Source organism: Branchiostoma floridae, chromosome 13 (assembly GCF_000003815.2).
Source record: "Branchiostoma floridae strain S238N-H82 chromosome 13, Bfl_VNyyK, whole genome shotgun sequence".
In the NCBI taxonomy this organism is placed as follows: Eukaryota; Metazoa; Chordata; class Leptocardii; order Amphioxiformes; family Branchiostomatidae; genus Branchiostoma; species Branchiostoma floridae.
Window position 1 is genome coordinate 17,496,654 of NC_049991.1, and position 17,911 is coordinate 17,514,564.

Here is a 17,911-nt window from a genome sequence, read left to right on the forward strand (position 1 = left end):
GTACTTAGTTTACAGCCGCAGGCATGGTCATCTCGTGATGGAAAGTTTTGAGTAATTTTCCAACGATCGAGCTTGTAGTAGGCTGGTCAAGATGGAGGTCTGTAGGGTTGGGGTGATCCGTTCCCCAGACCATGTTGGGGTTGCCATACGGTTTGGGATTCAGTCTATGGGATACAGAAGACTTGAAGACTACAGTACACGTATTCGAACGTCAAACAAGGTAGGAATCAGGCATGTCCAGAAGTGGCCCGTACTGGTACGCACGATGAAACAACCGCCCACCCACCCGCCCTAACCCCCAACCCTGCTAACGGTTCATATGGGAGCCGTTGGGACTCCCTATAACTGCTTCTGTATCTGTATCTATAACTGTTATAGCCGGTATCGAACCGCATGCTTTTGTCATGTTTAAGAATCTGTAAACCTTGCAAAACCTTGGAAACTCTGCATGTCCATATAATGCTAGTGCTGGGAGAGTTGATTTATGAAAACTGCAACTTAATGCAGAAGGCATTCCAGGATGAACACCTTAAGTTTGTTATTTAATTCAAAACAGAGGAATTTTTTTTCTGATTTTGAAATTTACTTTACATTTCTACTACCAGTCCAGAGTATTATAAAGACTAGGTATTTATTACTTGTCTGGTTTGAACCGCCTTTGTCTACTATAGACCTTTGGATGCTGAACTATTTTAGTCGACATGTGATATTTTGGGGCATATTTCGGTCACCCAATTGCAAGTTCATGTCTCGTCCTGTTGAATATGAGGTCACGCGATCGTGTTGTAACGGACTCGGGGGGGGGGGGGGTCTCCGTCTTGTTATGGTATGATATTTGGGGGTGTGTCGCATAGCTGAGCTACTTGGGCTTTCCCATACCATACTCATAACATCAACATGATTTGATCTAATATAGAGCGTGGCGTGACCAGGCACTATTTGTTGCACATGTTCATATCGGTCACTCGTGTTGCTACGGCTGATGTGTACTATTAAAACGGACCAAGAAGTATTGACGTTAGTATTCAGGTTGATTTCTGAGTTCCTGAAATGAAACCTGTGATAGTTATGGTTACAACAAATTTTTTCATCAATCAATGACTGTTCTGTGATAGTTATGGTTTCGCTGCTATAAATTGTTGGCGTTGAGTTATAAAGTTATCCATCTTTGAATTAGTAAAATTACAAAACTTTATTCAAAGTGCAATGTAATGACTTATTTCGTGGTCATTTAATCCTAAGCCAAAAGTCCCGAGTATGACCTACTGTTCACACGCTAGCTTACCTCTGCTTTCGACAAGAAACAGTTGGAAAGTTCGGGAGTCAAACTCAAACTAGTCTGAACTGGTTTCAGCTTGGATCACGTCTTGTCAGTCTCGACAAAGACCGAACTCGCTCGTGGACTGGTTATATCAAGGAGGTTAGAATGGGATTACAATGTATATTGCACGCGCTGACAAAGGTTCGGGGAGAGAGAGACACAGGACGAGACTGTCAAAGAGGATAGGTCCAGTCCAAGACTACGACTCCATCTCAACCGACATACGTATACCTCTAGTTAGAAATAGTTGAATAGTTGTGCCTCTTTGTATGGTTCTTCTAGATCTATAGTGTCAGTTTAGGCGTACGCGTCTGCTATTATTGAAGACTCGAGTAATATATTTCTGAGGAGGTATGTCCTGTTCTTCTTGTTTGGGTAGGGCGTTGGTAGGTTAAAAGCACCCAATTGCAATGCAATTTAGATCATTAAAATTGCATGGAAATATTTTGGATAAGACAATCGGCACTATATTGATGTTTACCTCACCATACTAGCACATTTGTATCATTATTTCGTACTTTGAGCGTTTAAAAGGAACGAACAAACATGCCGCAAATTAATCTTTATAAATAATCTTTATTGCGAGTGATACTTCTAATCTAAAATGAATACGATTGGGTTTGATTTCTTTTCTGTATACAGTGGAGGATGAAATTCCCGACATTTTGGGAGACTTTATTTACTGTGCCATGATGTGTGCTTAGAATATCTCCTTTGCCAGATCTTGCAGCAACCAGGTGTTGTGTAAGATGCCATTGGCATTGTTGGAACAGTTAGAAACGTTAGACGGTTGTGTGATAGTAAAAATACCTTTAGAACCCCAGGGCAACATATTTCGACTACCTGTTGTGCTCGTGCTCGTTGATTGCGGAATACGTCGGTATTAATTTTGTTAGTGTTACATTTGCATATCGTTTATGTAACAAGGTTCCTTGGTTAGAATATTGCAATATTCGTCCGTTGAAAAGAGAGGGAGGAAAAGGGAAACTTGATATCTGCCAGGGTCGGTTCACGCTTCTCTCAGGATGAACTCGGGATGACGCAACACCATAGGTCAACCAAATATTCAAGCAGATGTAAGGTTCGGCTCAATTCAAAGTTAGTCTCTCAGCCGGACTGTCTTGGCAGTGATGTCCTAGTAGAATATGAATAGTACAGAAAAGGTTCACTACTAAACGAACGTATTTGATGCCACGGAAGTAGTCACTGTGGTATCCGCATAAAACACCGAGACTACATGAGCAGCCAGGGTCCTAATATCCGATAACTCAGTCTTTTGACTGTTTGAAGTTGGGGGTGAGTCAAACAAAGTATTACATCATGCATATTTCGTACAGCTGCAAGCCTGCAAACTGACCAAGGTGTCCGATGCCCTGTTTCTTTTCAATGAGTTTCTTTGTTAAAGGAAGGGGGAGGAATTTGCATCAGCAGTTTTATGATCTAAGTACACTTATAAAGTAAATAAAGTTCGTCGTTGTTCGGGTCAAGGACGTTGTAACGTCCTTGTTCGGGTGTACTCGGTTCAAAAATGTTCGTAAACAAAGCATAGCTTTATTTCGTTGGATCAAATGCTAAAATAGCTGCATCATCTGTCGCAACCGGTGAGCTTTCACCGGCTAACTCCTAGTAGCACACGGATAGACGCCTGTACTACTGTAGTTCCGAATTACTGAATAATTTGGTGAAAGTTTAACGTTACCAACGATGTGATGTGCCAGTGTAGAAAGATAACACTAACGACAAATCAACGTGTAACGTACTCGTGGGTATAACGTTATCTAGCGTTAAGGTATCTAATGCTTCGTAGAGTTAGAGTAGAGTTCTTCAGGCACAGGTAGGAACTCCAGTAGCTTCTGGTCTGGCTAATTTCGAACATATGAATTTCCAGTGTTTGGTGATGATATTGCTCGCTGAATGTGTAATGTGGAAAAGTAGAAAAGAATAAATGGCTTTAAGTCGACAATGTTATTACTACTGTACAGTACAGAAAAATATCAATTCGGAAAATTGAGTTTATGATGAGCTATCCTTTTGCTTGCTAGGTTCATTGAGTCCTCCTCAGTCTTTCATACTTTATGAGCCCTAACCTCATGAAAGAGTGACTTTTAGTCCCAGTGACCCAGAGAGCCCGTTTGGCACAGACATCCTGTAAAAACAAATTCACGTGCTGGAAGTATTCACGTGCCATAATCACGTGAAGTTAATAATCAGCCGATCTTGTGATCACGCACCGGTGTCTAGTTTGTCTTTCCCGCCAAACAATCCTGACCAATCACAGGTGAGGATCTGTGATGCCTTGCGTCATCATCGATCGGGTCCATGCCCGGAGCACGCGTCCGGTGCGTGACAATCAGACACTGCAGCGAAGTGACGCGGTCAAAAAACATAGTTCCTATGTGACCTGAATATGCATCAAATAAGACAAATTTAGCTTCAAATTTTACAAAATAAGTCTAGAAGTAAATATTACCTCCGTGTATAATTATCAGATTAATAACAACCCCTTATTCTCTTTTTAAAATTTACAGCGGAGTGATATATAGTTTTGGCCCGTGAGATCCTTCCGCCTGAATCCCCAGAAAGCAGGGTGATTCCCAACCATGGGCTTCACAAACGCTTGGTCGCTACCGAGAGTAGGACTCTGTCAGGCTTCTTTCCAAATCTCTGTTTCAAATGTCATTTCTGGCCACCAATTTTAGAGTTAAGATGACATTGCTGTGCCGGGTGGATGCGATCTACTACTCCGACTATTCGGACACGGAGCTTGTCTAGGCTTCTCCGTACCAGCCACACTACCGGAGGGGGAGGGCGACTAGGTTTAGAAGTGTTGCACGACCTCAGCTGGTACGGAGAAGTTTCAGGCAGTAGTCTAGCTAAGTATAAAATTAGAAGTCTATCGGCAGCTATTCCAGGAGCACTAGTGCTCAAAGAAAAATTCCCGTCGTCGGAGCGCGTTCGAGCCACCATGGATTCCATTATTGCTGTGAGTATTTTGACGTGTCGTTTAAATAATTTATGTAGTTGGTGTTGCGCAATTTTTGTGTGATTTCGCAACGGCAAGTGCAGTCTAAGTCTGATCATAAATCGCCATAGACAATGTTTAGTAGTAGGCTAAGTAACAATTTACTATTTTTTGTTGTGTAGGAATTATAACAAGTTTTTATCGTAAATAAATGGACAGGATATTGCCACATTACGCAATGTTTACATCGTGCGCTAGGACTTGGAACGGTTCCAAAATAATCTATTAGGGCTTAGTTGATATAGTGACGCTTTAATACGGAACGCGTTTTACCATTTCCAGCCACCGGGCCCCAAAAACAATTTTCCCTATTTGTCAGGCCTTACTAAGAAACCACTTGGACTATTTGGGGTGGAGTTTATGGGTTGTTTTTGTCGAAATTTCAAATTCCGCAAAGCGACAGGACGTTGGCGAAGACTGGTTCAGACTGGTTTGGGGTGTGGGCCACAGGACACGTTGGGTCACGCGGGGGTGTGCAGCATTTGAGAAATGTAGATGTAGACGAATTTCTCCATAAACATCCACAATTCTTGGTATCTAGTTAAATAAAACTCTCCTAGGCATGTTACGAAGGCCATATCAAATGGTTATGGAAATCAAAATATGATGCAATAATTGAAAAGGATGGTCACTAAAAGAAAAACATCCCTCTGCAACATTTGGTACGCCCCTTGTCAACAATGGTACCTTGAGTCACCTGAGCAGAATTTAGGTGCTGACGCTACAAGAAAAATACCACAATCACGTAAACACCTTCAGCGCATAGGTACCTGGTAGTCAGGGTCTTGCTTATTTGGCACTTTTTCTTTGGTCTACGATTATTACAAATTTACAAGATTTCAGGGGTTTTATTGGAAAGCAAGATCACTTATACAGCAGACGAATGCATTAGACAACTCATTGAAATTCCTTAAGTAGTGCTGTAGTCTTAGATAGGTTAGACCTTGGACCAAGATGTAGTCTGCATGGATTTCAATGGGCCAGGCCAAGGCGGTTGATTATGTGAGTATAATCGCAACCCTTTCTTATGCAAATGCTTGATGCCTTTAAATTTGCATCATGTATTTTATCTTAAATTTAAAAGGAAACGGGTCTCTGCAAAACTAATGGCCACCTAGTCTTGTGAGAAAAATGTTTTCTCATGTTTGTTAGGTCAAAGGTGATCGATCGATTTGAACACCCGGTCATATCTCACAACAGCTATGTTTAATGTTGTCACAAATAACATTCCCAGATTTGGATTTGGGAAATTGAGAAGCTTTAGGGAGACGTTGTGGTAACGAAAGAGGAGAATAACATCTAAAAGTAGCCTGAGAATTTTGGCATCTGTTCTCGCTGATACTTATAATTCATTTTATAAAATGCCTCTTTACTTGTCTGGTCCAATTAATCACGAAGCAAAAGACAAACCTAGAGGTATAGATTTAAATCTGTTAAAGCTTAAGCGGACTGAATAACAAATTCTGATGTCTTGCTGTGTTCTGAGTCTTTGATGGTATATACCATTTCCAGATTGGCTGTGTGGGGGATGTTATTCCTGAAAGCTTTCGTTCTAGAACCTACCAATAGCTAGCCTTATTATCAGTCTCTCTTGCAACTCTGAAAGGTTTTGTCATTCAGATAGCAATGCCATGGCAAATATTCTAGCCCTCCGGAATGTTAAAAGGCACTTATGGCTCAGCCTGAAACTCTATGATCACAACTGTTCCCCAAGGAAGCATTTATCATTATGGTATTCCACTTGATTGCCAAGGATTGTTCCAGAGTTCGGATTGAATCCCCAGAATGGCAGAAAGGTCACTCAGTAGTGAACATGCTTCATGTTTCATGAGCTTCAGAATGCCTTAAGAATTACAATGAGTTTGGACCTCCTCTAGTAAATGCTTGTCTGTCATATCAAGTAAGGGTGTCTTGCCAAAAAGTATCCAGACATTTGCTAATAAGGACATCCTGTTTGCATCTCCTTAATGTGATTTGATATCTAACTCAGATAACAGCAAGTAGGTATTGCAATAAGAAACGTGGTCTAACACACATGGATGTCTCAGTCAATGTAGCCAAGTTGCACTGTACAAGTGGCATTCATTTAAAGCTGGCTTTGTATGGTACTAGCAGTCCAGCAAAATCATTTGAGGAATTACATGTACAGCAGTTCAGAGTAGTTGCTCTGTTAACTTGGTTTCTAAGAAAGTGCTGCACTCAAAACTACAAGACAAACATTCGTGACAAGGCGATGTAGCCAGATGAGTTACATGACTAGAGTAATTTGGCAGCTCCTTGCAAACAATTTCTGCTCAACCCATCCCGTAAGGCCCCACCCATGGATCAAGCCGACTTCAATCAACTGGCTGAATAGAGATTTTGGCTGTCTTTCAAAAACTTGTTTGTCTTCAGTCAAGCACACTCCCAATTCCAAAGATCAGAGACAGATTTCTGTGGCCATACCAGGGTTTATGAAGACAGACAAGCGGTCTGCTTGTGGTTGTCCTGTGGTTACTGCTCAACTTGGATTTGGGCCAGAAGTAAAATCTATAACTGACTAGTCAGCAGGTCTACAAAAACAGCAACAACACTGTAAAATGCCAAGATGGTGTAGAATGTAGGTAAAAGCTCTTCATCCAAAGTAATGTTATGATTCACTGAACTTTAACAAGGAATAACACTTGAGGTTTGAACAGTTTTTGAAGTACAAAGAATCTGTGTTGCTTTATCCTGTGGTAACTCCACCCTTCCCCAGGCTAAAGTTACTGTCAGACAAGTTTGTGGTCACGTCTCTGTGTACATATGATTCAGAGAAGCTTTTAACAGTTGCAAAACAGAACAAAATAATGAAAACATTCCTGTGTCATTTTAACTGTATAAAGAAATGTTATTCATAAAGAGAGCTTGAGTTTCTGAATTTGAGGGTCTTTGTTGTCAAAATAGTTCACAAGGGTGTAAAACATTTTGTGCTTGACCCCACCACAATTGGCCCAAGCCCAGTTTTGCTGGCTGACTTGCCAGCAGTTTTTAGTATGCATCTACATTGCTGGGGAGTGTCTAAACTATGGTGCACAGATAGTTGCATGACCAAACCAAAGAAAAAACAATTCTTAGTCGCAATGATTGGATGGGCTTCAAGTAACAATGTTTCTAAAATGAATAATATTAAAAGGGACCTGCAGTTGATATGGTTGCTACAGTAGGAAAATTTAGTGCTCATTTGCAAATGCTCGAGCCGAAGTGTTTACCTTTGGTGGGCGGAACCCACTCTTCAGGAAAAGCACAATTTGCAAAACAAACTCGTAATGTTGTGGTGATGGTCAGTTTTTTGTAGGGAGTCAATTTGCAAGACACACAGACAAAGCTAATTAAAGATTCAATAGTGAAGGCAGCTACCTTATGCCACCTTGCATTGGCTCATTTACCAACAATAGTCCAGGTGAGAGTGTTGTTTACCGACAGGTGGCAGGCTTTGTTTGCAGACAGCTCATTGTCTTTGTGAAGGTAACTCGAGTATTGTGCAGGTCATTGACCGGGAACTGTTGTCATTTATGCTCTACTAAGCAAAACAGTCCCTGCTCTAAAGATGGGAATTTACGATTTGTTGTGACAACCTAGCAAGTAATGGGTAATGTTTGGATCTTGATCTATGAGGCCATGACTCTGTAAGAGCCCCGCCCCCATCCTGAATAAAGAAAAACAAGCGTGTAGGTACATGTGATTCAAAGTCCAGGTCACTGTAGGGTTACAAAGTTCAATCATGTCTGGGTCAAGGCGATTCTGTTGTCGGTCTTTCCATTTATATGCTTCACGGAATGCAGAAAATATATAGAAGTAAAAAGAATTGAGCATACAGTCAAACCTGTATTAGCGGCCACCTTTGCATAGCGGCCACCTGCCCATAGTGGCCACTTTTTGTCGGTCCCTTGGATTCGTAATGATTAAGAGATAGGCTTAACGGCCACCTGTCCAACGCGGCCACGGCCAGACGATTTCCGGTCCCACAGGTACAAAAACACTGCCGATTACGGCCACGCGGACCGCTGGTCTATGTTTCGGCACGCGTTCGGCCATATGCAGCGGCCGTATCGTCACCCTACGCCGGATTTAAAACATCTGTGATTTATTTTCAAAACAAAACTTCGTTAACTGACAAACGAGGTCATATAAGGTTAATAGACGACACCAATATTACGGACGTAAATTGTGTTAAAGTTACGTTCTAATACACTATCGCTTAGGTTAATTTACATCACAAAAACTTTCTAAATAAATTGTTACAAAGACAAAATGATATGAACTTCAGACTATGGAGCATTTTATTCTTACATTTATTAAGAGATAAGTCTAAAATGACGAGACTTTTCTTGTGAGTACCACATTAGCATAATGGGCGAATCTAACGTGTGAACGCGAGCGGGAACACACGGACGGCGAAGTATCAAAGGATACAAGACGAAAGATCAAAGAAATATGACGATACCGGTCTCTTCAGACAATATTAACTGTAGAACATTTAAATTTTTTTTATAGCTTTTGTTTTCTTAATACATATAGTGTAAAGATCATTGCAGTACATGTGCAGTACTGTATTATGTTAATATAAATCAGTGGGTACTAAAACAATGTGTAACTTATTGCTTGTGGTCAATTAATTAGCATATTCTCTATAGTGGCCACCTCTCTATAGTGGCCAATTTTGACCAGTCCCTTGAGTGACCGCTATAGACAGGTTTGACTGTATAAGAATGCCACTTGAAATTGTTGTTCATAAGATGCTATTGACTTTGTTATGCACATTTTTGACAGGGTGCAGAAATTAGTTCCACAGTATAGCATGTGTTTTTTTGTCTGGTCCCATGTCCAAACACGTGTGCCATTGATCAGTATGCTGTTGTTGTACAGCAAAGTCTGCCGTGAATTGCTGAGTGGACCACTCTTTTTCTGGCCACATGGCCCAGCGCTTACACCGACCTTGACCAAACATTGTTGGTGTGGTGTCCCACAGAGTTTTTCAGACTTCACATGGCTAGAAACGTGTTGGCCAGACATAACCTAGATCAAACTGATGCGGTAGATGCGATAACGTGCAAATGTGTCTGTTTTTCTGGTGCAGAGCAAACAAAGTTCAGATACGCTAAAAGCACCGCACATATACCGGCTTTGTTCCGTGGCTTCCTTCCTCTCCCTACTTTCAGGCTCACACTCACTCTCCAGTTTGTCTGTTGTTCCATCACGGGAGGGATAGACATGGTAAATAAGTATCTGAAAACCAGCGATAAGCTGTAGAGGAAGGGAAACAATTTCACAACATTTTTTCAACCTACTTAAGATATTACAGATGTCATGAACATACTGTGTTACTTGTCCCACATTCAAGTGTAGCCACAAGGATTTTCTATAGAACTAGCCAGAATAGGTACATAGACTAACAAAAAGCACAACAACTTTGCTTACTTAAGTGTTATTTGACAACCTCGCTATAGTATGTAGGTCAGTTACATATCGATGAATATGATTACCTTTTTTGTAAAGTCCTGCTGGGCATAGTTATTCAAGACAGACAAAAACAGGTGGAGTTATGGGTCTGGTCCTGTTCCATAAGCATTTTCCTTTGTGTGCTCTAGATTTTGTGTATTTTTGTGTGGACTTGCTTTTCTGTAGTACAGGAGTAATACATTGGTAACAAATTCGTGGCGTCAAAAATTAATGTGGGCCGGAAATAGTGTGCACAAATGACAAAAGAAAGAATGACTGCATCTTTGATGTTCTAGAGAGGGATGTAGTCAAAGTTTTTGTAATTCTAGGGGATTTCAACAGCTGGATGAAATCCTAATAAAAAAGTAATAGTCATAATAAAAACAGAGTTTCAGCATTTCTCTGACCGTCCTCCATTTTTTCCCCGTTTTCTCTCCAGGCTCCAATGATTAAGTCATTTCTGGCAGGATCGTTCAGCGGAACATGCTCCACAATTCTCTTCCAACCGCTGGACTTGGTAAAGACACGGCTGCAGAGCCCCCTGGCCATCGGGTAAGGCACTACAGGTCGATTTCGGGGTGTACCACCCAGGCACGATATGGGGGTGTACAGCCCTCAAACACGGTCGATCGGTTGGTCAAGCCTGGGTACTGCGACACTGATGGTGATGGTAGTGGTACTAAGATGCACGCTGGTGTGATGATGTTACGTTAGTTGGGGCGCCTGTGGCTATGATCCAGTATCGATAATGGTACGTAACATACGTTCACAAACTGACACAGTCTTACTGTGATGTGATATTGTTCATGTGATATATATATATACTGTTAAGATATTCCAAATATTTGCTCCACATTGGTCTGCTTGATGTTGTGATGTTTCTGATTTTCAGGGAGTTTTTAAAACTTTCTCCCTGTTGACTTTCCCTTAAACCAGTACAGATTTGGCACCGAAACTTCAACCTAGCCTCTCTCAGGCTCCGCATATCACTGGAGTTAGTAGAAATTGGCAAAATACATAGACGGATAGCACGCCAGAGGAGTTGGCCAGCCAAAATTTAGTTTCTACATCACAAACAGTAGTTTTTTTTTGCCATCCAACTCTGGTGTATCATCTATATCTACTATGTCCAGCAAAATGTGAAGTCTGGTAGAAACTAACTTCTATCAGCCTCAATGTCATCCTAATACAATATACATACTGGGGGAGTATGGTAGCCCCAGTAAACTAACCAGGATGGCAGTTAGTCTATACTTCATCGGGGAGAATGTTTTAAAAGTTTGCTTAGTCCAATCATGTGTATGGACGAAATATTGAGTCCAAATTGCAAAATGCATATGAACAGAAGAGTCTGGTCCAGGTAACTAATGTGTGTTTTCGATTGTCCGCAGGTCCAAGAGCCATGCTGGCATGCTTAAGACCCTGGTCACTGTCATCCGCAATGAGAAAGTGGCTGGCCTATGGAAGGGGGTCACCCCGGTAAGGATGCACACATTGTCAGATTCCTACTTGTGTTCTATTAACAGTTTGCCAATCCTTGACGAACTTGACATACATGTAACGCAAAATGATGTATGTGTGATTCAAAGAATCTATCCCGTTCCTTTACCTAGATGTATAACCCTCATGGGTGTAGCTTGAATTAAAGTTGTGGCCTTTAGAAAATAAATGTACTGCAGAACTTGTGTGGATTTATTCTCAAGGAATATAAGTACACAATATTGTAACACTTCTAGCTCAGCTCTGCAATCATCACTAGACTGATTGAAAAGTATTGTGCAGAATCATGTAGCTGTGAATTTCTTTCTAGCCATATGTCGCTTATTTTGATGCTCAAGCTTTGACTGTTGTTGTGTTGTTTTCCACAGTCTATCTGGCGCTGTGTGCCAGGAGTGGGGATGTACTTCTGCACCCTGCACGAACTCAAGGCATTCTTCTTTAGGTAAGCACGTCCTCTTGTACCCATAGGCACACTGGGGAGTAATAAGTGCAGAACACATGGATAAAATAGACAGAAGACTTAATACATTGCAGCAAACATTTTTTAAAGATTTTATCATTCAACATGGTTACAAAGAGTTGTTTGGTTCCTAGCCTGGCATATTACTCTTCCTACTAACTTATCCCATAGCCTTCTTGAATCATGTCAGAAAATTTCCTCCCCATACCTTTTACTGTTTTTAGACCTTATTGTGTTGAGTTTGCCTTAATGGTCTCTTAGCATCACATCATTGACGAATCTTAGTTATTAGTCCTTGAACTCACTTGGCCAAGACTGTAGCAGTTCTGGGAATAGTCCTCATCTTCTCTTTTGTTTGTCCGTTACAGCGAGACCGACCCTACTGCGGCCCAGTCTCTGCTTCTGGGCGCCACAGCGCGCTCGATTGTCGGTGTCTCGATGTTACCCGTCACTGTAGTGAAAGTTAGATACGAGGTGAGTTATGTCCTGTCTTTTGCTGCCAACAATTTTCCATTTCTCTTATAAGATTAATCTCTTAAACCTCTGCAGGCACCTAACAAAAAATAGAAAAGATCGCTTAGGATATTGTTGGTACAGTTAATATTACAGGCAATATCACAAAATGTGAATTGTAAAAAAAAAATTGTTCAGTTCAGGAGTCAGGGCAAACATCATAACTAGTTTGCCCTTACGTGAAGAACATTTCGCAAGCTTCACTGTAGCATTTCTCTAAGCTATTCTGTTTTCCTCACGTTTATTATGATGTACTTAGTATATGGGGGTTGGGGTTTTGTGCGCGTGAAAAATGTGCGCGTGAAAACTTGCGCGTGAAAAATCTGCGCGTGACAATATGCAAATTAGCTGATTCCCAAGGGATTCAAAAAGTTTTTGCAGTTTTAAACTTAAAAAGCTAAAACAAGATGGCACAGAATGGAATTAAGTATTGTATTGTTGCATTCTAGGGTACAAAATCTCGATCTGATTGATTTTCAAGTGATTTTCAAATGTTAAGTTTTCACGCGCAAAAAAGTTTGAAATCTGCGCGTGAAACAATTTGCTTCAAAAAAGATGAAATGAAGCTTCTAGAATGGAGAAAAACCTCAAATTGTAACATTTTACAATACAAAACCTCATACAATTAATTTTTCCATGTATTACTGTGAATTTAATGGGATTTTGGATTGTTCAAAATATGCAAATTAACCTATTCCCAAGGGATCTAAAAATCAGGATTTCTTCAAACCCAAAATTCTGGTTACATATGGGAAATTATATCATAGGATCAAATTTTTCTGCCTTAGAATGCCTTGCTGCACATTTTCTGACATATTTCAGGAACTTTATTTTTTCACGCGCAAATTTTTCACGCGCACGCGCAGAAAACCCGTTCCCGTATATGGTAGAGTTGATTCATTCCTCGGCTCACACCACAGTCATCCCTCAGTAAGACATATGGAGTTCAAGTTTCTGAACCTTTATTTAGCCTGCCAAACTGGTTTCATTGCATATAACCTCTTCAGTAGCTAGAGGCTTCATGATGTGTATAATGATGATGACTGAACAGGGCTTGAAATACTTTTTTCTGCATACCTGCACTGGTGCAGGTAACATTGCAAATTACCTGCACCAAACAAACTTTACCTGCAACACTCTGAATTTAGGAAGTATAGATCATACTAGAATTTTTCAGGAACCATTGCTATTTTTTCTTTTATACTTAATAGGTGGTAAAAGTCAATGCAGCTAATAACAATCCATACACACGTACATCAAAGGACATTCATGTATAAAACCCAGTACATGGACCAGTGCAGGTTAGGTGCAGGTAGCCCAGGGGTCTAGCCAGCGTCCGTTTTTCCGTCAATTGACGGAAATTTGCTGCGTCTGACGGAAAAATTTTAAAACCAATCCGTCAACCTTGACGGACAAAAATCCTTGGTGGAAGCTACAGGCGGCTTGGGGACGCCGTCCACGGCCGTAAAAGCCACACACTTTGTTTTGCTATTGTTATGATTGTTGACAATGTGTGTCGGCGCCCTTTCACATACAACAATCTCATTAAAACCCGTTTTCAAGGTCTCAGTTCAGCCCTTCTAATTAATTTTCGCGGTTTTCGCGACGATTGTAATTGGCTGACGGAAAAAAAATTCGAGCTGGCTAAAGCCCTGAGGTAGCCACCAGAAATACCTGCACAGCTCCAATTTTACCTGCACTAACCTGCATATGCAGGTGGCATTTCGAGCCCTGATATAACCCCTTCAGTGGCTAGAGGCTTCATGACATCTATAATGATGATGACTCAATTTCCCATGTATTTTCCCCAGTGTGGGATGTTCCAGTACCGCGGTGTTGCGGCCGCTCTGAAGGAACTGTACCGCCACGAGGGGAGGAAGGGACTGTACAGCGGGCTGAGCGCCACACTGCTGAGGGACGTGCCGTTCTCAGGGATTTACTTCATGTGCTACTCAGAGCTCAAGAAACGCATACCCAGTGGTGAGGACGATATGTAATGTTCTTATAAAGATGTGACAATCCAGAATCTCAGTATTACTTTTACTGTTGCAGACAATTTTTACAATCAAGGACGGAAGAAAAGAAAAATCTTGTGGAGAAAACAATGGGGCTACTAGAAATCGGGCAGAATACAGAAGTAGCATATTATATTCTTAAAGATGTGACAATCCAGAATCTCAACATTACTGTAAGTGTTGCAGACAATTTAGACAATTAATGACAAAGGAAAAGAAAAATCTTGTGGTGACAACAATGGTGGTACTAGATATTGGTCAGAATACAGAAGTACCATTTTCCCAGTGGTTCGGTGGAATAGTTTCGAGAAAACTTCAAACCAGCACGAACATTTTCCCATTTGCAGTACGTTCTACCTTGCATTCCAAAGTCGAATGTCTGTAATTTTGAACCAAATATGTATGTTATGAACCCTCTGTGAACCATGTGATCACTCCTACCCAAACCCCCCTATTTTAGAGGTAGACTAGTCCTGTGACCTCATTCTGGTGCTTAGAATCCTGGAGACAAGACATTAAAGTATGTAGCTCCTCAAAATGTCCAGTGTGCGGCCAGTTATTTACAATTCCTCAATAGCCTTACCATCGGCTCATAACAATGTATTCTCACCAACTGATATCTTTTCTTCTTCCCTACAGATCAACTGGACTCCAGCTTTGTTCCCGTCCTCCACTTCACGTGCGGCATCGTCGCGGGGGCGATGGCCTCGGCCGTCACGCAGCCTGCCGACGTCATCAAGACTCAGATGCAGATCCACCCCTACAAACACAAGTGGATGGGGTCGGCTGCCATCACGGTGTACGAGGTACGGTTGATTTCATGGTATCTGTGATTAGGTTGAAGTTGAGGTTTCAAATTAGTAGGTTTAACGTTTTAATAGCAATGCCCAGTTAGGTATTGTAACAAACATGTTGGAAGTTGTACGATATATCATCGTTTTAACAGCAACGCTTTAGGTATTGTAACACGATTGTTGGAAGTTATAGTATACCATAGAAGTGTCAAAGTTGAGCAAAGGATGTTTTGTAGGGATATCATACCTATATTTTAAGGTCTAGATTCGCTTGCAACATTGAAGCAATATCAACCTTTCTTGCAGCACAGTGTTTATTGAAGATTAAATGGTACCTTAAGATGGGCATTGTGGAGGAGGAAAAGAAGTACATAATCTATTTGGCTACGAGAACTTTCTGACTGTACTTTTATGCTATTGTAAAGTACTGTGTGTCCGATATTCTAGTTGATTTGTACTTACTGACAGCGCCTTTTTTTAACTTGCAGATCGATGGGCTGAAAGGCTTCTTCAGAGGCATCGTTCCACGAACGGTTCGCCGCACGCTGATGGCCGCCATGGCGTGGACGGTCTACGAACAAATCATGAAGACGCTGGGGCTGAAGTAGTCCTCTTCAAGTTCAAGTTCTTACAACGTCACACCATTTACTCGAAGGAGCCGAACTTGCTACCAAAAGGAACCTGGTTTAGAAAATCCCTATTAGTGAAAGCAACGTCTTCAGAAAAGCACAGAATGTTCATTCGTCACAGTTTCTGAAATCGTCCAGTGTTCACCAGGATTTGTGTACATAATACAGTGAAGATGAGAGCCACGGAGGGGCGATCTGAGATATAAAGGAGAATCCAGGAGTTGTTCAGGAGAGAAGTGAACGCGAAACTTCCAAACTTGACAGACTGTCGTACTGCAGCAAAGTGCAGGAGAGGAGGAGTCCTGTTCACGAGCGATCCTGCCGGAAAGGAAAGGAAATCTACAATGTGCCCATACGGGAAAACCTTAGATCCAGGCAAACAGTGCAATGAGATAACGCACGCGGGGGGCATCCTGAGTGCAGACATGAAGCCAGTTTGGTTCACCTTTGGTCTGTGGGAGGGGGGTAGCTGATGACTCAGGAGTCGACCAAACTGAGCCAAAACTGGATTTCTGGCTGCACAGGTTTCCGTCGGGTGTTTGAAATCAACTAGTCTGTAAGCCAAGTCACACGAAAATGTTTAAATGTCTATCCCATGATGGGTTGTTGTTGTCCATGTTAGTTGTTAGTCACAGTCCTATCCTAAAGAATGAGAGAGGGTTGTGATAAGGTATCAAAGATATTAAATGGATCCAGATAGTCCAAACAATTGCTTCTTGGTCAGAATGGCCTGCTAGGCTCTATGAGTGTAGCCGTGTATATATATATATCGAAGTACGCAAAGTAATTCATTATAAGTGCCAATGTTCCACTCGACTGTTGCGTTATATGCAGCTAGCCCTCTAACTAACGGTTGAGACATATTTTAGCAGAATGATTGTACAACGTGCTCCAAGAATGTGCTCAGGCCAGGCTAGATCTGTTGTCAAGTTTGATCATATTTATTTAATATGTACATTGTATACCGACTGAAAGTATGACTGTAGATTTGGGGTATACCTTTCCAAAAATGCAGGGCAATGTCTGGACTGTATGTGAATTGATTATTTGACATGGCCTGCTTATAGCATTCTATATAAGGATAACTTGCTAGCGAGAGAAACCTGGGTTGAGCATATTTTTCGGAGTAAGGATGTGTGGAAAGGTGTGTTAAAAGATTGAATTTCTTGACAAAGCAACGGCTTACATGGAGTGGATTTCTGAGAGGTGAGCCAGTGCTTAAAGAATGTAGATGTTTGTCTTAGAAGAACGGAATCCAAGTCCATAATCTTAACAAGTACTCCTGTCACACATTTTACATTTGAGTCGAATCCCTTTGCAAAACTTACAACAGTAACTGCAATAGGCACCCTATGTGTGGAACTTTTTGGATAAGTGTTATTCGCTGGCTACTTCCATAATACTTGGATAGTTACTGCCATAGGTAATAAAAGTCATGATGTAAACTTAAGCATTCCCACTTGAGCAATGTGTGCGGACGTATTCTCCAGTTCCCAATAGGCCTTTCTCACTAGGTGGCCATGATAGATCTAAAATGAGGTCAATGTTGCAAACAAAAGACTCCATCATAATTAGCAGTTCAACCAATGATAGCATGACAATTAGGATATCGACCAATAAGACATGCCCGTCAAATATTTGCATTATTACTATGTTTTACTTTGCATTTGGGATCAGTCTACACTACTAGTACTCTAAATTGCTACATCTTTCGGTGCATACCACCAATTTATTATTTGATCATATAACTTAAAGATTGTGTGGTTTGGAGAAAAACTAAATGGGAGCTGATTTTATCAATAAGTCTTGTCTGTTTGCCTCACTGACCTTGTTTTTGATCTATGATGGCAGCCGTGTGAGAAAGGTGTATACTTCTGCCTCATGTGGCACCTTGGAGAGATTGTTGCAATCGGTGCTCTGCTGAGAGATAAGCTATGGGAATCTTCCCATGGCCCTTCGGAAGCAATGGCCGGGAGAAACAAATGTTTGCATTGACGAGGAAAGATTTTTAATTAAATTCAGCCATGCTTAACGAAGTAGCATGATTTGCTGCCATTGTCTTGGTCTGTACATATCTAATTGTCCTGCCATGTATAAACAAATAAATGACATTAATGTTGAAGACTACCCTGTTGTTGGTTTTGCCTTGTCTCTAAGCAATATCATGTTATACAGGTACAATACATGTTCAAATGTA

At 41.2% G+C, this 17,911-nt stretch overlaps 1 protein-coding gene across 4 annotated transcripts in view; it reads left to right on the forward strand.

Annotated features, from left to right (window-relative positions):
- Positions 1-17,841, forward strand: part of LOC118428722 (mitochondrial glycine transporter-like) — a 19,736-nt gene extending 1,895 nt beyond the window's left edge. The window contains exons 1-8 of one of the 4 annotated variants that reach the window (XM_035838880.1): positions 91-220; positions 10,243-10,355; positions 11,195-11,282; positions 11,672-11,745; positions 12,132-12,237; positions 14,088-14,256; positions 14,931-15,097; positions 15,574-17,841. In XM_035838880.1, coding sequence (XP_035694773.1) covers positions 92-220; positions 10,243-10,355; positions 11,195-11,282; positions 11,672-11,745; positions 12,132-12,237; positions 14,088-14,256; positions 14,931-15,097; positions 15,574-15,693 — 966 coding nt within the window. In that variant the 5' untranslated portion in view covers position 91 and the 3' untranslated portion in view covers positions 15,694-17,841. Of the gene's footprint in view, positions 1-90; positions 221-3,890; positions 4,305-5,001; positions 5,346-10,242; positions 10,356-11,194; positions 11,283-11,671; positions 11,746-12,131; positions 12,238-14,087; positions 14,257-14,930; positions 15,098-15,573 lie in introns of those variants that run through there. The other 3 variants (XM_035838879.1, XM_035838883.1, XM_035838882.1) reach the window with 3 other exon arrangements.
- Positions 17,842-17,911: the final 70 nt, after the last annotated feature.